Here is a 23,698-nt window from a genome sequence, read left to right as displayed (position 1 = left end):
CATGTTTATTTATTTATTTATTTACTTTTATTTATAACCTGGGAAAAGGGGGGTGATTCAGACTTTTATTAGGGGAGGGGGCTTTTTACTAATAATGACATTTTTTTTTTTACTTTTACACTTATACTAGAAGCCCCCCTGGGGGACTTCTATTATAAGTGCTTTGATCTCTCATTGAGATCTCTGCAGCATAGATATGCTGCAGAGATCCATGAGATAGGCACTCGTTTACTTCCGGCTGCTGCAGCCGGAAGTAAACGAGTGCCGAGCCGGGGACGGCGCCATCTTGGAGCGGTCCCCGGCCGGCTTCATTTACGGAGATCGCTCCTCCGGGATAACATCCCGGAGGAGCGATCTCCCCACTAGACACCAGGGATGACGCTGCGTCCGGTAATCGGATGCAGCTGTCATGTTTGACAGCTGCATCTGATTACTGTATTAGCGGGCACGGCGATCGGACCGTGCCCGCTAATACCTACGGTCCCGGGCTACACGCGGCACCCGGGACCGGCGCGGTTCAGAGCTCCCTTACCGGCATCAGGGCGTAAATTTACGCCCGATGTCGTTAAGGGGTTAAAGAAACTGGCCATATATGATCAATGACAACAAACAAAGGATGAACCATCTTTCTGAACATGTTCTGAGAGCATTGTTTCCATAGAAAAAATGGCTTGCAGATAAAAGACCTTTCCTTAAAATGTGTGCACCTGTAGTTAAAGTGTCCCTGGCATTACAAAAGAAAAACTTTGACATTGCACAGAAGAATGTCAAAAGTTTTGATGGAACCAGAATATTCTTTCCACATGCACGTTGAGAGATTTCACTTTGTAGTATGAACAAATAATCTGGTTGGTTAGCTCATGTCATCGAAACTGCATTTTTTTTTTTAGGGGGTGCTGTTTTTACAAGAAAATAGATGAGCTTTTTCTAACCCAGGATAACCACTTTAAGGTGGCTACATATGGGGGCACTGAATAGTTGTGATGACAAAAAGCATAATTTAGATATTATTATAACACTAGAAAAAAACTAAAAAATTAGCCAATTCTCTGGTGCAGAGTTGGGACTGAGAAGAGGAAGATGTATCACTGTTCTGTTGGCAGGACATCTTCCAGTATGCGGCCAAATAAAGGTTACCCTTTTCATTATGTGATGTCAGCAGCCAGAAAACAACCTTTTCCTTGTAGTAAGTGGAAAGAATTTCTTGTGGCTCATAACTCATTTCAATGAAGCAGTGGTTGGTTTCATTAAAAGATACCGGACAAGATGTAGCAGTGCTACAACAATGTAAAAGGGTTTAATGTGTCTGATTGCTTGAGATCCAACCAGCCTAACCCCCACTGATCACCAGAACAGAGATCTGAAAGCCTCTAATGGGCGGTATTAGATGTACACACTACTGCGCTATTCAACTGTATGGTTAAGTCTATGACAGCTGGCTACAGCACTCCACTATACGTCTGTCATCCCTATAGCATTTGAAAGAACCGCCTCCTCCTTCCTGACCCACCACAACATTCAAACAGGGCTTGGGATCTCTGTTCTCATGATCTTAGGGTTTTCAGTGGTGAGACCCTCACAGACCATGCTCTTATGACTTTTGCTGTACGGCAAGTACAGTGTGAAAGTATTAAAGGGGCTGTTTGGTGATAAGACCTATATTCGACTGTCTAATAATATAACATAAAATAACCTTATTTACCAATATATGATAATTTGTTAGACAGTTGAACAGAAGAGCTCCATCTACTGGTGGTTACAGGCAGCCAGATTGTCTTATTTAGCCCTATGTCTGCTGTGGTGTTTTTATTTCAATGGGATGAGCTGGAAAGTCAGGTATACTCAGAACCAAATATACAGTACTATGCCTGGTAAGTGATGAAAAGACTTTTCAATGAGCCGATCAGCGGTGATGCTTAGAGGTGGATTTCCACTAATCTGATATTAATGGCTTATCCTAATGACAAGCTATCAATGCTAAAGTCCAGGAAAACCCACTTAAAACTAAGGTTTTATTACTAGTATTAGAGGCCAATACTGCCCCCATACTTTACGGAGATATATGGTCATACTATGGAGATTTATAACAGGGATGAAGAGGAAAAGTTCTAACTTCAGTAGCTAATCCTCACAGCTTTACCCCAGTAAACTCAAAAGGAAAACTCTGGTAAAAATTGAAAAATGCATTGCAAGATTATAATAAATGTATACTTACTCGCCCCTGTGCCCCCACAACACTGCATCACTATTCACAGTCCCCCCACAGGCCTCCTGAAGCACTAGCTCCTCTAAGGTCTCAACCCGGCACAGGAATTCTCACTCAGTCAGTCAGTGACACTGTTGAATTCACTGACTGGCTGAGCGGCCACTTTCTGCCAGGTCGTGACAACACAGTAACCTGGGAGAAACTGGAAACCGGAGGGTGACACAATGCTGTGGGCCATGAGGATGGGTAAGTATATTGTTTTAATTTTCCTGCATCCTACTGTCCGCACTTGATTTTTCATTTTTGACGGAGGTCTCCTTTAACTCCAAACTATTAAAATCTCAGGGGACCCTCTAAATAAACTGCCAAGACTTAGGGTATTCCACTCAGACATAACTTTTGATAGGTTGCTGCCCATTGTGAGAGTAACAATTCATTCCATTATCTTTTCAGTCTCCTTCTCCCAGTTCTCAAATGCTGCTTTCTGCTGAGGACACAAAAATCTGTGTGTGAGCCTCTCTTTCTCAGCATCTCCCTCAGCTGATGTAAACAATTCCATGGCAGGCATTATCTGCAACATAGTAACAACTTTGTAATGATGGGAAGGTTATTCTAAGGTCAAGTTGCTAATGAACTCACTGTGATTAATCCTCCAAGCATTACAAAGAAGCTACAACGTTGCAGATAAAGCCAGTCAGGGACTTGTTTACATCGGCCGTCTCAGAAGGGAGGGGGGAGGGGAGACAGAGAGAAAAGCTCACACACAGAATTTTGTCTTTTCAGCAAAAAGCAGCATCTGAGAAGTGGGATAAGGAGACCTAATAGATAATAACAATTATGAAATTAATTGCTAGTCCCCCCATGGGCAGTAACATATCAAAAGTTATGTTTGAGTGGAATACACCTTTAATTAATAATGCTATTAATATTTTATTTCAATGAAACAAGTTAAATGTTGCAATCCGATATTATGAGAGTTTAGAGGTGTCTGATTCAGCCTGTGCAGACAGAAAACCATAGACTGCATTTCTGCACAACAGTACACAGGTTTCCTAAACTAGCTGAAAGTCTTTTGATTTCTGCTGCCACCTGGTGGACATAAGTGTGAATTGAGAAAATCCATTTTTAGCCACAATTATACAAAGACAGGATGGCCAAACTACCCCTATGTGGCATATTGTGTCAGATGAAAAGATATGTTCTGCAGTCAGCTGTGTCCATATTGATATTTGCAGGAGATGTTCTTGGCTAGAGTTAGTTCAAATACCATGGTTTACTTACCGTGAACAAGTTTGACCGCCGTTTCGACTGTTTGCGCACCGGAGTAGGCGTACTGGCTGTTGGGGGTACATCAATTCTCAGCTCTTTTTGACTAGTGCTGGGAGTGGAAGGGACTGACGAAGAATAGTCACTCAGGCTGCCTCCTCCATTACTAGTCTGTGCAGAAACATAGAAGAGGGATCATAAAAAAAAGTGCACACTGAGGTCTAACAGATGTTGCCTACTGCTAAATGTATAATAAAAATCATATAAATATATACATACCAATGCATGCTAGGGCTTATAGTTCCATAATATCTGGATATCCAAAGTCATACTTGCTACATAAACATAGTAATATCTTCTATGGATTGTCTATTGTGGGTACAAATTTATATTAATCTTATGTACAAAAAACAAGCTTGTACCTGGCTAATATGTACAGCTGACACTTGTGCTGAGCACACAGATGTGTGGCTGGGGGAGTTTGGTAGAGACTTGCAGGGACCAATGGATAGTTGCTGCTTCTTACGAGTGGCTACAATCTTCTGGGCAACTGCAGAGAATGAGAAAATAAGGAAATTTTGAGTAGAGGTAAGCCGAGACTATAAAGGTAGGTACAAACTACTATACTGTAGAGAAGACAAAAAATATACCTAAGAAAGATTAAATTAATTATAAAATATATAGCTACATATACAGCGGGGAAAATAAGTCTTTGATATTCTGCTGATTTTACAATTTTTCCTACCTACAAAGAATGGAGAGGTGTGTAATTTTATCGTATGTACACTTCAACTATGAGACAGAATCTATAAAACATTCCAGAAAATTCCATTGTATGATTTATAAAGAATTAATTTGCATTTTATTGCATGTAGTAACTATTTCATCTCTTACTAACCAGCAAGAATTCTGTCTCTCTTAATGAAGCTCCTCCTACTCTGCACTCATTACCTGTATTAACTGCACCTGTTTGCCCTCGTTACCAGGATAAAAAACACCTGTCCACACATTCCTACTCCAGCATCTCCACCATGGCAAAGACCAAAGAGCTATTTAAAGGAGAAGTCAGGCGAAATTTTTTTATTAAAGTATTGTATTGTTCCTCAAAAGTTATACAAACCACCAACATACACTTATTATGGGAAATTCTTATAAAGTGCTTTTTTTCCCTGCGATTACTACTGCATCAAGGCTTCACTTCCTGGATAACATGGTGATGTCACGACCCGACTCCCAGAGCTGTGCGGGCTGTGGCTGCTGGAGAGGATGATGGCAGAGGGATGCTCAGTGTCCCTCCAGTGCCCTGTGTCCCTCAGTGTCCCCCTGCTATCATCCTCTCCAGCAGCCACAGCCCGTACAGCTCTGGGAGTCGGGTCATGACATCACCATGTTATCCAGGAAGTGAAGCCTTGATGCAGTAGTAAGTGCAGGGGAAAAAAAGCAATTTATGTGCATTTACCGTAATAAGTATATATTGGTGATTTGTATAACTTTTGGGGAGCAATACAAAACTTTAATAAAATTTTTTGCCAGACTTCTCCTTAAAGGACACCAGGGACAAAATTGTAGACCTGCACAAGGCTGTGATGGGCTACAGGACAATAAGCAAGCAGCATGGTGGGAAGGCAACAACTGTTGGTGCAATTATTAGAAAGTGGAAGAAACACAAGATGACTGTCAATCTTCCCTGGTCTAATGCTCTAATATCTCACCTCATGGGTTAACGATGATTCTGAAAAAAGACAGGAATCAGCTCATAACTACATGGAAGGACCTGGTCAGCGATCTGAATAGAGCTGGGACCACAGTCTTAAAAATTACCATTAGTAACACTACACCGTTATGAATTAAAAGCCTGGAGGGTACACAGGGTCCCCCTGCGCACGCCAACACATGTCCCGACCCGTTTGAAGTTCACCAATGACCATCTGGATGATCTAGAGGAGGCATGGGAGAAGGTGTGATGAGACCAAAATAGAACTTTTTGGTATGAACTCAACTTGTATTTGGAGGATTAATACAACCCCAAGAACACAGTCCAAACTATAAAGCATGGGAGTGAAAAAATAATACTTTGGGGGAGCTTTTCTGCAAATAGGATAGGACAACTGCACCGCATCGATGGGAAGATGGATAGGGCCATGTACTGTGAGATTTTGGTCAACAACCTCCTTCCCTTAGTAAAAGCATTAAATATGGGTCATGGCTGGGTCTTCCAGCATGGCAATGACGCAAAACATACAGCTAGGGCAACCAAGAAGTGTCTTTGTAGGAAGCATTTCAAAGTCCTGGAATGGCCTAGCCGGTCTTCAGACCTAAACACAAAAGAAAATCTTTGGAAGGAGCTGAAACTCAATGATGCCCAGCGACAGCCCAGAAACCAGAAAGACATGGAGAAAATCTGTATGGAGGAGTGGGACAATATCCCTGCTGCAATTTGAGCAAACTTTGTCAAGAACTACAGGAAACATCTGATCTTTGTAGCTGCAAAAAAAGGTTTTTGCACCAAATAGTAAGTTCTGTTTTACTATTATATCAAATTTTTATTTCATGCAATGAAAAAAATGCAAAAAAAATAAAAAATTATTTAGATATCATACAATGTGATTTTCTGAAATCATTCTCTCACACTGTAAGTGTACCTATGCTAAAAATTACAGACCTCTATATTACACACACAGATATATAAATATTATATCAATATTTAATATTTATCTGGAGATGATATTTGATCTGGTGATTGACAGTGAACTGGTGCACAAAAAATCAATTCCACCTTCGGACACAACTGCTGTTTTGTGGGTGCAAAATCCCACAACGCTTTCCTCACTCGAACAGTAGTACGGCTGCATTCACACCTTGCAGTAGTGGGCAGTGCATCCAAGTAGTGCACAGGCATTTTAAAACAAATAGCTGTGCAGGGCTCCAGACTAAAAAATTTACCTAGGAGCCATTGGCTCCTAACCTGAAAAATTTAGGCGCCAAATAGAATATTTGGTCGCCAACATTTTAAACCATGTAAAATTAATGTTATGTTACATGGGACTTACTGTGTGCAGAGGCCACGGCAGCATCCTCCTCCTTTAGATCCTTTCTTTTCTTAGTTTGAAAACGTTCAACATGGAAACTTGCAACTTGACAACCATATACAGTCTGACAACCATATACAGTCTGACTCAGTACTTCAGCTTCACTTGGCTAGCCTTTTAATGAGGCTTACTCTTCTGAACTTGAACTTAAAGGGAACCTGTCGACCCCCGTGCCGGGGTGACAGGCTCCCAACCCCCCGTTAGAGCCCCCTATATTCACCTCATCGCGCCGGGTCCCGCTTCTGAAGATGGTCGGGTCACGGAGATCTCAGCCGCTGCAACCCGGCGTGCGCTGAGAGATGAGTCCAACGCTCATAGAGAATGATGGGAGAGTCCAGCGCTCCGTCATTCTCTGAGCGTTGGACTCATCTCTCAGTGTGCGCGCCGGGCTGCAGCGGCTGAGATCTCCGTGACCCGACCATCTTCAGAAGCGGGACCCGGCGCGATGAGGTGAGTATAGGGGGTTCTAATGGGGGGTTGGGAGCCTGTCACCCCGTCACGGGGGGTGACAGGTTCCCTTTAAAAGCTTGCAACAGTCTATACATACTGAGCTAGACTTATGACTGCAGCCATAGTGACCCCCCCCACAAGATGAGTATATAGATAGATATATCTCTCACCTAGTGACTAATGCAAGTGACCCCCTACAATACAGACACCTGAGGGGCCCTGATAATAATAATAGTGCATATATCTATCTCCCAGTGTCTGCAGCCAGTCTGCCCTACACTTATAGATGGCCCCCTCCCCTTATAGATGACCCCCTCTACCCCCATTATAGATGCCCCCTCCTCCCCCCCATTATAGATGCCCCCTCCTCCCCCCCATTATAGATGCCCCCTCTTCTCCCCCCCATTATAGATACCCCCTCTTCTCCCCCCCATTATAGATACCCCCTCTTCTCCCCCCCATTATAGATACCCCCTCTTCTCCCCCCCATTATAGATACCCCCTCTTCTCCCCCCCATTATAGATACCCCCTCTTCTCCCCCCCTTATAGATACCCCCTCTTCTCCCCCCCTTATAGATGCCCCCTCTTCTCCCCCCATTATAGATACCCGCTCTCCCCCCCCCATTATAGATACCCCCTCTTCTCCCCCCCATTATAGATACCCCCTCTTCTCCCCCCCATTATAGATACCCCCTCTTCTCCCCCCATTATAGATGCCCCCTCTTCTCCCCCCATTATAGATACCCCCTCTTCTCCCCCCCATTATAGATGCCCCCTCTTCTCCCCCCCTTATAGATACCCCCTCACCTTATAGATGCCCCCTCTCCCCCCCCCCATTATAGATGCCCCCTCTTCTCCCCCCCATTATAGATGCCCCCTCTTCTCCCCCCCTTATAGATACCCCCTCACCTTATAGATGCCCCCTCTCCCCCCCCCCATTATAGATGCCCCCTCTTCTCCCCCCATTATAGATACCCCCTCTCCCCCCCCATTATAGATGCCCCCTCTTCTCCCCCCCATTATAGATGCCCCCTCTTCTCCCCCCCTTATTATAGATGCCCCCTCTTCTCCCCCCCTTATAGATGGCCCCCTCTCCCCCCCTTGAAGATGGCCCCTCTTCTCCCCCCATTATAGATGCCCCCCCCCCTTTCCTCTATGCTAAGCAATATTTAAAAAAAAACAAACACACAAACTCACCTGACAACCCGCTCCCCCGGCGATCCTCTTCTTCTTCGGACGCTGTTCCCGGCTGATGCGCGGCTGCCGGGGGTGTCCCGTCCTATCCCCGGCAGCGCGGCGCATCAGTGAGCTCCTGTACGCCGGGGCTGTGACTTCTGACACAGGAAGCGTCTCTGACGTGCGCTTCCTGTGCCGGAAGTCAGGGCCCCAGGCAGCTCACTGATGCGCCGCGCTGCCGGGGATAGGACGGGACACCCCCGGCAGCCGCGCATCAGCCGCGCATCTTAAAGAGACAGCGCGCCGCCGCCGGGGCCAGTCGCAAATGGCGCCCAGATTAATAAATCTGGGCGCCATTTGCAAAAAGTCAGTCGCATTGGCGACCATTTTGGTCGCCATCTGGAGCCCTGCTGTGGTTCTTCAAAAATGTCATTTATGTCTGTCAACCCTTTATAATATGTACAGCGCTCTGGAATCAAGAGTGCTTTAAAAATAAATCATCATAATTTATGGTCTGGATTTTAGATATTAAAAAAAGGGACACATTTCTGCATTGCAACCCTGTGGCAATTTGTGGTAGAAAAAAATAAAAAATAATAATAATTACCACATGGCAAGTTACACACTTGTGTGAGCCCTGCATAATGTCACCACTAACTAGTAGTCATTTCCAGTTGTGTAGACTGGTTGCGTAGATTTTCTCCCTCACACGGCATAGCCTGATGCACAGATTCTGTAAAGCTCCTTGGTCAGATTCTGTGCATACGTATATATTGTCCTCTAAAAGCGATACTTATGTACATAGGGAGTCTGATGGAGCATGCCACAATTTTCTGTCTATTAGATTCACTAAAATGTGACAGCAGAAAATTCTGTGTATGTCTTAGTAAAAATCATAGGCATATGGAGGTACGGGGGAGCCCTATGGACAACTATGGCACCCCTATTATAGCTTTGTACACAATAGAGCAGTAATACAATTGTATGTATCACACCTAGTAATATTTATTACCACACACATCGCATAAAAAAATTGCAGTAAGATCTATTTATAAATACATATTTTATTACGTAAAGAAATTCTAACAGGTTACAGTGGTCGCACCCCATCAATGCCAAGAGAAGTAAGTGAAGCGTATAACATATCAGCTAGTTCAATGTCATTTTACGCAGCCAAAGCTGTAAAACACACAGACGTATATATCATGTGCATTAAAAGATTCCCATGAAAGGTAGCAATTTATAACGCTCAGGTCCAGCTTATATGGGACTGCACCTTTAATGGTGACATTAAAGCCCTCTATAGTTTTTGGAACACAGTCCTCCGCCCCCATTGCCCCCTGAGCTCTGCCGGGCCAGAGCAATGAATCCTACATTAGCCATAAAACATCCCCCCTCCCAAAACCTGACACTCTCTCCTGGCCTCCCTCCCTTTCTCGCAACATTAAAACAAATTTATCTTCATTTATGTCGCAATTACCTCTCCGGGTTGTTAATTTGCTGGAAATGGAGCTATTCTTTAATTGCTCCTATTAATGGGGGGATTTAAATGTGCTTGTAATAAGCTGTTACCTTCAGTATGGGACAAAGTCACCCACAGCATATCAGAAGAGAGCACAATTCTCCAGGGTAACAAGTCTATACCGCCACAAAACAGGGGAACCATTACAACTCTGATGGCTTTGTGGTATAGACAGGAGGCATCCGCACTACTGATATAAGGCATCGCTATGCATCAGGTGGCAGCGGTCATTTCAAAGAGTTAAACTGGCAGCCATCGACCGTCCTCATAGTAATAGTTATGTTTTCATAAGATTTATTTAGCAAAAATGAAATGTAGACACAGAGGTGCCCTAAAGCCCCCCTCCTCACTCTTTCCTGCACAGGGTGGGTTATACCCACCACTTGACAGCCCGCCACCTCTCGCCCTCTTTTCCAGCACAGTGTTAATTTACAATACGATTATATTAAAAATGTAAGCTGCCTTTTCTCAGAGCAATTTTCCTGCTAAACGTCTGTTTCCAGGGGACAGATCTTAGAGATGAAGCTCGGAGCGCAGGAGAGATTTATAGCTGAGGAGGAAAGTCCTCCTACCCCTGATCTAGAGAGCTGATCCTAATAGCCCACGTTTATGGATTTATATGCCACTTAATGGGAAATTGCGGCAAAATAGGAGCAGAGTCAGCTGGAGACAGAATGTCACACAAATACACAATTAATATAGTAGCCGGCTTCATAGTGATGTGATCTAGATGGACAGACTGAGGGATATTGAGTGATATATATATATATATATATATATATATACACACATACATACACACATATACACACACAGTGGTGCCTTGGATTACGAGCATAATTCGTTCTGGACCGTGCTTGTAATCCAAACCCACTGTTAAACCAAAGCAAATTTTCCCATAAGAAATCATTGAAATGCAGATAATATGTTTCACATCCCAAAATAATAATTTTTAAATTCTCAATAACATGTAAAACTAATAAAACAAACATTCAGATACAGCTGTATATGTGATGATATAAGTTACTGTACTGTATAGTAATCAGAATGTGGTGTATAATGTATAGTAACTGCATAAACCTGATAACACAGCAGCAGTTTTTAGATACAGGATGGAACTGCAGATCCCCCATAATACAGCAGCGTAGTACAACGGGCTAGAGTAGAGAAGCAGGGCTGCTGTCAGAGGTCTGTATGGTCACATGACAGCAATGGGGAAGGGGGGGTGTTCAACATGGGCCAATCAGGAAGTGAGATTTACAAAGCTGTGCAGAAGGACAGAGACAGAAACTTTTCTATACAGCAGTGTGAATAGCTAAGTGTAAGTACAGGCACATTATAGCAGCGGTGTATAGCTGAGTGTAAGTGCTGGTAGATTATAGAAGGAATGGAGAGGATGGGAAACACAAGGGCTGACAGAGACTGCAGGAAGCATGGAGGAATGAGAAGTGCATATGTGGCCACTATATAGCAGCACACTCTCTGTCCGGGGAGAGAGGGGTTAAAGCTACGAAGAGATTACTTCCACAGTCCTGTCCCCTGAAGCAAGCCCCAGCCTGAAGTGGATCTGCTATAATTTGGAAGGTGAGGGAGACTTCCAAATCTATCTATACGTAGCACCCTAAACATTGACACAATGCCTTACTGCAGAAAGGGTTTTCATTGACAAAGTAGAGATCTTCAGGACAGTTCGCCTGCTACAAAATAAGCCCTATAATTCCAATAATGAAGTTTTCTTTAAATCCCTATTTACATACTATGATTGTACCAATATTTTTTAGGCACATCAGACACATATTCTAATCTGAGACCTTCTGTCATCAGGAGATATAGCTAGAGATCAGCCAATCAGGAGATAAAACCAGGGAGGGGATCACACTGCTTCCACACTCTCTCCCTGGCTATATCTCCTGATCACATCGGGTGTCAGCACTTAGACCCACTGCGATCAATAACTTTTGTCATTCCGGATGACATAACCAAAAGCTATTTCCCACAACAGCAACCCAATCCAAACAGGCTAAAAATTCTTTATGTGTGGATGCAAGCTGGTAGCCCACAATCCCTCTGTAGACATGGAACAAAACTTGAAGAGGACAATCCGACAGCATCCATAGTGGAAGATAAACTTTATGTTTATTCATATAATAAAGAATAAAATAAATGTAATGTTTCAACCCTATGGTTGAAAAGGAAAAACTTTATTGGCCTTTAAAGTTTAACTCACCAACACCACTCCAGGGTCTCCAACCATAAGTACTGTAGTGATGTTCTCCACATTGTGTATGTGACACTCCAGTCAGTCACTAGCGCCAGCAGTCTCTCCTGTCATATATGGCATGTGACCAAGCCTACAGGAAAGGTTTTTTTTTTAAACTACCAGAAAGACTTCAGTTTTAGCAGTAGTGGACTAGGCCTCAGAACTTCGATGACAAGTCATAGCTATGATTCTGCCACAACCTGTGAAGTACTACTCTAGAAAGCTGCATGACCATCCCTGTCAGAGAGAGCTAATAGCAAAGCAACTGACTTCAGCTTTCCCCGAAAAATCTAAGGGGGTTATCCAGGAAACAGCGCCACACTCGTCATCAGTTTATGAGCTGTATTGCAGCTCGGTTCCATTAACGTGAATGGAGCAGATACGTAATACCACACACAACCTTGGGACCTACGTGGTACTGCTTTTGGAAGAAAGTAGGCATATTTTTTTTTCTAACCCTGGAAAACGCCTGTAACAGAACAGCTGAATAAAAAAAAAAAAAAAAAAAAAAAAAAAACACAATTTATCAAACTTGGTGTAAAGTGAAACTGGCTCAGTTGCCCCTAGCAACCAATCAGATTCCACCTTTCATTCCTCAGACTCTTTGGAAAATGAAAAGTGGAATCTGATTGGTTGGGCCAGTTTCACTTTACACCATGTTTGATAAATCTCCCCCAATATCTTCAGCAGGATTCACGTGGGATAAGGGTAAATTCCACAACAAATCTGTGATAGAATTGACATGACAAGGGCTGGAAAACTTCCCATCCCTGAATTCCGTGCAGATTTGTTAAGCTCCATGAGGAAGGGCTTCTTAAGACATGCATTGGGCTGTAATCTGTATGGAAAATCCACAACATGTATATTTATCCTAAAATCATGTTCGCACATTCAAGATTCTGTAAAGGTTTAAAGAGATTTTCTATGAAAAACTATTGATAAACTCTGGAAAGCTAAGCGCTCAATTACAATGGGCAGATCTAGTGGCACATCTTTGGCAGAAACCACAGTTGCAGTATAAGCATTCTGTTAAAGGTTCTCTAGAAAATCCACAGAGGAGGCGAATCTGAGCCCTGTGACCACCAGCTAATATTTTTTAAAGGGTATCCAGGATTAGAAAAATATAACTGCTTTCTTCCAGAAACAGTGCCACACCTGTCTTTTGTATGCAATTTTTGCATCTCAGTTCCACTAAAGTGAATGGAGCAGAGTTGTAATATCACACACAAGCAGAGCACAGGTGTGGCACTATTGGTTCTGTAATCTTGGATAGCCCCATAAACAGAAGAAAACTCCTCTAAGATGTTAAAGCTCTGTTCATACTACCATGCGGCCACATCCAGAGGCTCTGTTGGTGGTCAGAATTGATGGGGGGAAAAAAACATGCAGCCTGCGGCGCTATTCTTCCCAAGAAAATGACAGACTATGACAAAACCTGGCAGACGCCATTATTAGACAATGGCCTCCTCCATCATGCACAATTGTTGCCCATCTTTTGACGGGTATTGTGTCTATTGTAAGGTCAGATGGCAGTATAAACAAAATAAAATGGATTCTTTTCCAGTTTAGCAAAGAAGGTTTACATAGAGTACACGCATTTTTCCCCAATTATTTAACTATAAAAGAAGTCTGTCTTTGTGTAGGCACACTGGTATAAGAACCACTCAGCCGCCAATATGGAGATATACCTGTATAAGAAACATACTGCCCTAATGAAGACACATGTACATGACAACATATAGGAAATATGTCCCCTATACTACTGTGCTTTCATAAGGCAGTATGTCTCCAGTACCAGTATAACAGACCTACTGCCCACATGTAGACACACTGGTAGAGATATGCCTATAGGTAGACACACTGGTAGTGATATACTGCCTACATGTAGACACACTGGTAGAGATATGTCTATAGGTAGACACACTGGTAGTGATATACTGCCTACATGTAGAGGCACTGATAGAGATACACTGCCTATATGTAGACAGACTGGTATAAGTGACATTCTGGCTATATGCAGACATACTGCTGGTTTAGGATCATGCACCGCCCTTATGCAGACACACCAGGTATACAGTACACACTAGTGCATATACCAGAAGCCAGACATATCCAGTAATGATGAGATTCGCCCGGAGAGTAAGGCTCAGATGTTTGATTGTTTCTTCCTAGTGAACTGATCTGAACACTAATCCCTTTCCAGAAGTATCTAGTGTGGACAATGGTAAAGCGGGCAGAATCACCACTGTGACCGGCTTAATGTTTAAAAGAAACATTTTTTCAATAGAGGAGCCCTGCAATGAGTGGCTGATATTCCATATTCAGAGGCCAGATGCCAGTTTAAAGCTTATACTTATCACCAGAGGGGAATAAGCCATCACTCCAGCCTGTCTCCAAAGTAGGGGAAGGTGGAGGAGGATGAAAAAAAAACAAACAAAAAACTGCAAAACGTAAAAAAAAAAATCCTATGACCCTCGCAAACATTATTACTATAAAAAAGTGATAAAAAAAAAAAAGAACAAAAAACAATGTTGCACAGAGAGAAAAAGTGTTGGAAGCAGTCACATAATAGGCAGTATCCTATGAGAACTATGCATGTGTATCAGGCGACAGGTAAGTCCTAAAAGTATATAAAAAGACACTAACCAAATAGTTAATTATTGAGACATTACATTCTAATTATTAGTTTGCCACCATAACATACAATACTGCAATCACCATCAGTGTTTTCTCAGGGAAGTTTTATTAAAGACTAAAAGAACCAATCTTGGAATACTTATCCTCTTATTCCTGCATAATAAAAAGTCGCCTCATATTTTTAGAAACTCGTCTACCCTAACCCTAAGAGATGCATACATAGTTACTTAATTCTTCTCTCCAAAAAGAGCAGATCCATGAAGTTAATAGCAGTGATGGGGTCTATTACGTCTGGCACCATATCCATGCCGGCCTCTATTAACTCCACAACCTCCATTATGCTGCTTCCTTTAATCTGGATGGCCACAACAAAGTCTCAGTAGGAAGCCAGAGCTAGAAGTTTTCTCTGCTCTGAAAGCAGACAGAAATCTTCTCATCAACACATGTTTGGAATATTTATGGGTTTCAGATTATGCCACATTCACCATTAACATCCAGTTTTGAAGCTTCATTTTGCAGCTCTCTCACCCTTGTACAACTCAAAGCTCATCCAGACAGACAAGTAATGCTCGGAGGGCACATTAATATACCTCAAAGGTTACAAGACATGGCCTGCTGGCTCCTGCCTACTTATTTCATGGGTTATTACCAACTTCAGCAAATCAGCTCTTTTTCTTCCAAGGTGCAATAGCTCCATCTGGTGCACACTGAAGGTATTGCTGCACATGGGAATTCTGGACATATTAACCACAAGTGCAGCGAGTATAGCACAGCTTGCTCTAACAGTCATCTAAGCCAGTGATTTTCAACCTTTTTTGAGCCGCGGCACACTTTTTATACTTTAAAAAATCCCGGGGCGCACCACCAACCGAAATGGCACAAAATGACACTAAAACAGTACATATTATACATATAGTTAATAATATAGATTCTAAATGTATTTATACTCACTCAGTGTGAAACCTGGGCCTGTTTTCTTCTCCCCCCTGTGCTTCTCTCCACCATACTTCTCCCCCCTACTTCTCTCCTGTGCTTTTCTCCACCATACTTCTCCCCCCTGCTTCTCTCCTGTGCTTCTCTCCACCATCTCCACCATACTTCTCCCCCCTTCTTCTCTCCTGTGCTTCTCTCCACCATACTTCTCCCCCCTTCTTCTCTCCTGTGCTTCTCTCCACCATACTTCTCCCCCCTGCTTCTCTCCTGTGCTTCTCTCCCCCATGCTTCTCTCCTGTGCTTTTCTCCACCATACTTCTCTCCCCCCTGCTTCTCTCCACCAAACTTCTCTCCCCCCTGCTTCTCTCCGCTGTTTCTCTCCCCCATCCCCATGTTTCTCTCCCCCCTGCTTCTCTCCCATCCCCAGGTTTCTCTCCCCCATTGTTTTCTCCTGTTTCACAGGGGCACCATAGTTTGGGGAACTTTCCCCGCGGCACACCCGACCATGTGTCGCGGCACACTGGTTGAAAACCACTGATCTAAGCTGAGAGTAGAAGAGTGTCCTTTCACCAAATACGCAAAACAAGAGTCCGCGGAGTCTCTGTTGCGAGTCTTAAAACACGGGATAGCCAGATATCTCTAGCCTGTTGCCACGGGGTGCCTCCATGATGGGGAGAGCACCACACCACCACACTCGGTTGCGAGTATTGGAACACAAACAGGGAAATACCAGGATGGCCCCTTTTTGTCAATGTCTAACTCAAGGTACGAGTATTGCGATCATGACAAGGGCTTGCCAAGGCAGGCCTCCATCCACAGACAGCCGTTTCGGGGTATTTGCCCCTCGTCAGTGTGGAGTAGGATTCTGGCTAGTTGGGGCAATAACAAATCGACCAACAAAACACAGTAATCACTGAACTCTTGTTTTGCATATTTAAATTTTTGGGGGCATCAGTGGAGACTCTTGATTGAGTACTTCATTGGAGTTTTTTTCACTGTTCTCCTTGAGTTCAGTGATTACTGTGTTTTGTTGGTCGATTTGTTATTGCCCCAACTAGCCAGAATCCTACTCCACACTGACGAGGGGCAAATACCCCGAAACGGCTGTCTGTGGATGGAGGCCTGCCTTGGCAAGCCCTTGTCATGATCGCAATACTCGTACCTTGAGTTAGACATTGACAAAAAGGGGCCATCCTGGTATTTCCCTGTTTGTGTTCCAATACTCGCAACAGAATGGGACTTCAGGGGATATTTATCAGGGTGGTGTGGTGCTCTCCCCATCATGGAGGCACCCCGTGGCAACAGGCTCGAGATATCTGGATATCCCGTGTTTTGAGACTCGCAACCAAGACTCCGCGGACTCTTGTTTTGCATATTTACATTTTTGGGGGCATCAGTGGAGACTCTTGATTGAGTACTTCATTGGAGTTTTTTTCACTGTTCTCCTTGAGTTCAGTGATTACTGTGTTTTGTTGGTCTTTCACCAAATACGTCACTGCCCTTACCTATAGTGTGTGGACTAATATAGGTAAAGAACTATATTAAATAATACCTCTATCATCACAGCCTTCAGGTAAATACCATTAGCAATCAAGTGGGAGCACTTTAACTAAGAAAAACATACTTGGCTGGGTCGATCCTGAGAGTGAAGGGGCTTAGCACCTGTTCAGTAGTATACTGACAAGAGTAGCACTGAAGAGTATTGATTTAGAAAAGGGATGGGGAACCTTGGCCCTCCAGCTGTTAAAAAACTACAATTCCCATCATGCCTGGGCAGCCGAAGCTAAAGCTTTGTAGTTTTGAAACAGCTGGAGGGCCAAAGGTTCCCCTTCCCTGATGGGGGAATCCTGGGTTCCAATCCTGTCTTTAGTGCCAGATATGCAGATCCTGTACTGGGAAATAACACGGTCACATCCATAAGCCCTAAGAATGTTCAGTCAAGTCTACCTAACATTGATATCTAAGGTCACATACAATGTGTGTCACTATAATATAGCAGTTTGCTAGAGGAATAAGCAGTTTAGCACCCTCTATAAGATGACTAGATGGGTACACAGGATGGCACAGCAATGGGCGATGTGGCATTCAAGTCTACACATAGAACACATTTTTTGCTGTTGCTCTCTGCACAAAATGTAATACTTTTATTATGGATTCATGGTGGGTACTGCTTTTAACATACTTGTAAAACAAGCCATTTGTTGAGATTTTTCTACAGAGCTGTGTAATAGAAACTATTATTGGAGTCAATAATTAGAACTACTCTACTTTAAATTCTTGCAATTTTTACTTAAAGGGGTATTCTGGGATCCAATCGTTTTTATATGTAGCTGGGGGAGCTGCTCCAAATTTAAAAGGAATGAGACTTACTTACCCGGGTCCCTTACAAATCCAGAGAGTTCCAGTTCCCTGCTGGTCTCCACTTGATTCTAATTCAGAGACAAGATGTCTTAGTATGGTCCATCTGCACTAGCTGAGAGGGAACTGCGTCCAATTGCTGCGTCCAGCAGAAGGCCGGAAGTCACTGGAATGGGAGCTTTGGGGAGCTTGGATAGGCGAGTATAACTTATTTTTTCATTTTTACCAGTTCCCCTTCAACATATAAAAAAAGGTTTGGATCTTAGGATACCCCTTTAAGTATAACATGCAAGACATAAAGGCTAAATTAGAAGAAAGATTATTATTAGGGACTCCAAAATATTCTTATTATTATTAGGGATCCAAAATATTCTCAAGACAGGCCTTGTTTTAAATGTATGCCAAAAGCAAAATTTTGGATCCAGGAATATCCCTTTAAGGCTATGGACAACTTTAAAAACCACAGTGCAGCTGAGAAAAATACAAATCTGCCATCTTGTGGAAGGTTTTATTTTTGCGTAGTTTTTTCCTTACCATATTACCGATATCCTGTGAGTCACCAATACAAAAATATATATTTATTAACTTTTTTTCTTGTTACTTTAATCTTTTTATTGCTTTATTACTAAGACCTATAACTTTTTTGCCTCCATCTATGGAGCTGGGCTTGTTTTTTTTAGGGTTATCTGTAGTTATTTAATTTTATTAAACTATTTGGATGAAAGGAGCTTAAAAAAACAACAGACCTGGTCCTGAGTATTTTTTGCGTTCCTCGCACAAAATAAATATCATCTTAATAGTTTGGCAATTTACAAATGTGACAATAAAAATTTATGTTTTTTATTTTGTATTTTAAAAAAGGGAAAAGGGGCTTGTTTTGAATTTTTTACCGTGTTTTAACACATTTTTCTTATACACACACACACACACACACACACCTTTCTTAAACATCTGTCTTCGTCATAGGGAATCTAGAATCTAATTGTCTAGTGATCTCTCTCTATAATACATTGCAGTACTAATGCACTGCAGTATATTAAGATTCAAACACTCTGTTACTACACCCTTTGGTAAGCTGTACTAAGATTAATAGGATGACACGTTTAAGGGCCAACACTGGGCTCATGGTTGCCAATTGTTACAACTCGGCACTCTGTGATCACACCTCAATTGGGGCAATAAGAAAAGAGAGGGGACTGCCACTCGGAACGTAAGCACATACATGCCACCATTGCCACTGACCACATCATCTGCAAAGTTAAAAAGTAATGGTCAGAGTTATCTGTGATCCTGATCACTGACAGAGGGTGCCAGCAGCAGTCGACAGCACACGTCTGCTGTGTATGACCAGATGTTCCAAGTACATGTACAACATGGATGCCAGGAATGGCTTTAGGGGATTGTCCCTGGGATTTTTCAATTGAATTCATAAGAAATTTTTTTTCCCTTCATAGATACTACTCTTACAAACACATTATAGCACCGCCTAGTGTTCTTAGTTCCTACTTCAGAAGAAGTTTGTGCAAACTGAACAAATTCATGAAAAATGTGCGAGAAACTTTTAATGTAAGTTTGTGCTGACCAGTTAATCTAGCTATGTGTCTTATATAAAATGCTGCACAAAAAGAAACAAAAAACAGCAGAGTGGAAACAACTATTCATGGGAAGAAGTAAGACAGAAAGAACAGATGTGCATGGAGCCCACGTACAAGTACACCACGAGGGAATGAGACAGACTGCGGTAACCAAGCACGCACAATTTTAAGGTTGTAATAAGTGTGAATCACATGGATCTTTATCTTGTGGGAAATACTAAGTACTAAGAAATAGAACCTTTTTTCCATAAAATACAAGAAGGGAGATGTCAGAGGTAGTTGTGTTATGTTGATCTATTAAAGAGATGTTCCTGAATTACCTATAGTCCTAATAGACTAGTTCCATCTTTGAATTCTTGCCCATTCTTTTTTCTGGTAATAGTTTAGTTACTAACATAATCCAGATCTTGTTTCTGTGCACAGAGGAAGCTGTTCCTGCTGCTATTCTATTTATTATAGCAAGGAGGTATAAAGAGCCAGGAGAGTGGTTACCTCAAGTCAAGACGGGCAGTAACTAGGCAACTCCGAACAGAAAACAATAACAGCATCCACTGCGCCAAAGAAATCCAAGAGCTTCCATGATATTTATTATCCCCATTATAGCTCTATATAACCTTGATTAGGTGTTTAGAAAGGATACGCTCTTTCATTGACCTTCCATTTGGGCATTACTGAATACGACCCAATACACAGGTCAGGAAATCTGGATAGATTTCCTGACCCAAAGGGTTGTATTGGGCATGGACACCTTCAGGATTTTTCCTGAAGGGTGTCCATTCTGTAAAATAGGTTGTAATTTTATAAATCCCGTCCTATTTTCGTCAAGAATTTTGACACAGATGCCCTATAGAACCCTATGGCAGCATCCAGGAACTGGCTGGAATTCTGAATGCACAGGCCAGCGTCAGCACCAGTAAAACTGCCGCCAGATGCTGCGCCAGGCCCTTAAAATGTACATCCTAATAATCAGGAGCTTATAACGTTAAAGTGACTGTACCACCAGGCCCAGGCTGAAGCACTGGAGGCGGCCGACCCACCCTTAAAGGGAAGAAACCCTAGGCCCTCTATGATAGGGTTCCATTGATTCTAATGGAGTCACGTCATGGAGGGGCTGGGGTTTCTTCCCACTGGGGGTGGGTCTGCCCGCCTCCAGTGTTTCAGCCTGGGCCTGCTGATACAGTCACTTTAAACAAGGCCCTGTGTACAACAGGGTGATGAGCCATTGGCTCCCCGCCCTGTCAACCACCCTTCTAGCTGGAGGCAGTATGATACCTCCGATCACAAGAGGCTGCTCTCTCCTGAATGCAAACCAGCAGAGAAGTTGAGCTGGAGAGCAATGCTGCTGCCATACAGCACGTAAGTATAAGTTTTTATTATTATTTCCCTTTCCATTTTTACTGACATAACTACTGACAATTTCATGAAGCCTCCTTAAAGGCACCCTCATCAGTATTTCCTGACAGCAGAAATGACCATGGGGGTGCGCATAGGGCAACCTAATGTAAAAGTAGCTGGAAGAAACAAGGCACTCGTTATTGTTGGATCTGTTGTAAATATTCAATGCTCCAGCTCAGTTCACACTGCGTTTTTGCAGTCCGTTCTTTTTATCCGTTTTTTGATGAAGATACTGATGCATTTGTTTGCATCTGTTATGATCCATTTTTGTCTATTGACTTCTATTATAAAAACAGATCAAAACGCATGCTTTTTTAGTGTACACAAAAACAAGGTCGACCACATTTTTGTGTACGCTAAAAAAACAGACATGCATTTCGATCCATTTTTTTTATTTATTTTTTTTATAATGAAAGTCAATAGAAAAATGGATCAAAACAGATGCACACAAAGCCATCATTTGTTTCATAGTTTTTTGCATAAACAGATGGAAAAAAAACAGGCTGCAAGAATGCAGTGTGGCCCTAGCCTCACTATTGATTTGGCTTATAACGTCAATCTGTTTTCTATCCTTAAGGGCTGTGGACCCCTGCAAGCATTTATATCCATGCTCTGCACTTAATATAGTAAAAAACAACTTTCTACTGTGATATTTATTAATATTTTTGCTTAGTTTCTGTCACTACATTTTGTTATGTAAGCTTTCTCTATATATCTGTAAACAGCCTATATGATTCTCATGTAGACTGCCTTCTATCAGCTCTCCTCTCTATCTTTAGTCAGTGTGTCTTTGAATCTGAGCTGCTGTGTATCCTTCTCCCCTTCTTGTCACTGCTAAGACAGCAGAGCCTTCTTCTCAAATATTTTTTTTTCCCCCCAAATCTTATTAGAAATTTCCAAAAACAACAATTTACAAACTGTTGGCTAAAAATAAGTTTTATATCCAAAATTAAAAAAGTTGTCATACACACAGAGACCTGAGCCAGACATGGATGGCAACATTGTATAGCACTAAACATAAAGTGAGCAGAGAAGTCCCCACACTAACTCTGAACTCCCCTCTGCCCCACCACGGATGCAGAGTGATTTTAGACATGTTATTTATGCCTTTGAGACAGATTTTCGATTGTCCCAAAGAGACCACCAGGTCCACCACCAGGTACGAGTTGATGTCTGTGAAAGGAGACATCAATGTGATAATCTCCTGCTCAGACAGGAATTTTTGTACAAATTGTGTCCACTTCTTGAAAATTTAGTAGCACTAGTTTCCTTTGTTCGTTCACTCTCCAATCTGTCTAGATAATGGCAGAGATGCTTCTTCAAATGAAGCATTAACAGAAGAGATGGCTGCAACCAATACAATGCTTGGCGACCAGGAGAAAGGTAGGAAGCGCCAAGGTGACCTGTGGTGTCTCAGGGACAGTGTAAAAAATAAGTGACTGAAGACTAAACAGAACCTGGAATTGCCACTTAGAATGTATTAACGCCACCAATTGAGACCAGAAGTGGTGTCTGAATGGGCATGACCATATCCCAATAGTTTTCATAAGATTACTTAAGACAGTTGCTTCATCTTGCTTTCAAGAAACAAAACAATAAAAAATAAAAAATCAATGCAGATGGGTCCACAGCCTTTAACCCCTTAATGGCACAGTCATTATCATTTTTGAGGTTAAATAAATCATTTTTATGTAGTAAATCTTATGTAAAAGTCAAAGTACAATTGCCACATTATTTATATAACTTTTTTTTTACTAGTTTAAAAAAAGTTTTCCTAAAAAATACATTTGCTATAAAATTCTTACACATTATGCTTGCTCTTTTTTACATATATGCTATTTGCCATGCAAGATTAACCCCCTCCCGCCGCTGCACAGTTAATTAAACATCACTGCAGCGACATTAAAGGGGTTATCCAGCGCTACAGAAACATGGCCACTTTTCTCCCCTCTCTTGTCTCCAGTTCAGGTTTGCAATTAAGCTCCATTTACTTCAATAGAACGGAGTTTTAAAACCCACCCAATCTAGAGACAAGAGGATAGGGAAAAGTGGCCATATTTTTGTAGAGCAGGATAACCCCTTTAATGTGCAGATGATGACACAGGTAGAAGCAGTGCCCATGTGTGTTCCAGCTGTCCCCATGCAACTGTCGGGACTGGAATCGCGCTCCGATCCCGACAGTTAACTCTATAGCAGCTGCAGTCAAGGTTAACAGAGGGAGAAGTCTTCCTCTGTTCACCATTAAGGCTCTGCAAAGCAATTGCAGAGTCCCGATGGTGGCCAAGGAAACCAGGCCTCTCTCCCCGTCAATCCTCCCGCTGAGCATGCTGACTGGCAGAGAGCGGTGACTAGACACGGAAAGCCGCCCAGATGACTACCTCCCTGCCTCTGCCTGCCCCAGTAATAAAACCTCTTTTTCTCCAGTATACAGCTTCTGCTGCAGCCAGTACGTGCTGTGGGCTTATCAGGAGCTGTATACAGTGCTCCAGGGAACCATATCAGCCCAAATGGGGTGACTGGTTCCCTTTAAGGGGCCAGCCATGTCACCAGGGCGTTTTTTATCAGTATTTTTTTACATGCTTTACAACAAGCGACTGACTCCTAATGAAGTTATGGGGACATAATGGAACGCAAGGGGATTTAGGTGATATCACATCAGGAGTGCTGTGCCTTATATTTGATTTATTACTGCTATTTTACCAAATGTATTGTAATGATGATTTTTTTTTACCTTGCTTGTTTTTGACTATATTTGGCTATTTGCTAGCATTCTCTGTGGGTTATACCAGCTAGCCTTTCCTGGTGTTAAG

General features: G+C 42.5%; 1 protein-coding gene across 3 annotated transcripts in view; it reads right to left on the bottom strand.

Annotated features, from left to right (window-relative positions):
* Positions 1 to 23,698, bottom strand: part of AGAP1 (ArfGAP with GTPase domain, ankyrin repeat and PH domain 1) — a 308,008-nt gene that overhangs the window by 99,132 nt on the left and 185,178 nt on the right. For all 3 annotated transcript variants that reach the window (XM_069983136.1, XM_069983137.1, XM_069983135.1), the window contains 2 exons: positions 3,895 to 4,022; positions 3,488 to 3,643 (listed from right to left, as the gene is read on the bottom strand). In XM_069983136.1, coding sequence (XP_069839237.1) covers positions 3,488 to 3,643; positions 3,895 to 4,022 — 284 coding nt within the window. The remainder of the gene's footprint in view (positions 1 to 3,487; positions 3,644 to 3,894; positions 4,023 to 23,698) is intronic.

This window comes from Dendropsophus ebraccatus, chromosome 9 (assembly GCF_027789765.1).
Source record: "Dendropsophus ebraccatus isolate aDenEbr1 chromosome 9, aDenEbr1.pat, whole genome shotgun sequence".
NCBI classification, from domain to species: Eukaryota; Metazoa; Chordata; class Amphibia; order Anura; family Hylidae; genus Dendropsophus; species Dendropsophus ebraccatus.
Note: the sequence above shows the minus strand (reverse complement) of the source record. Positions and strands in the feature narration are given on the sequence as shown.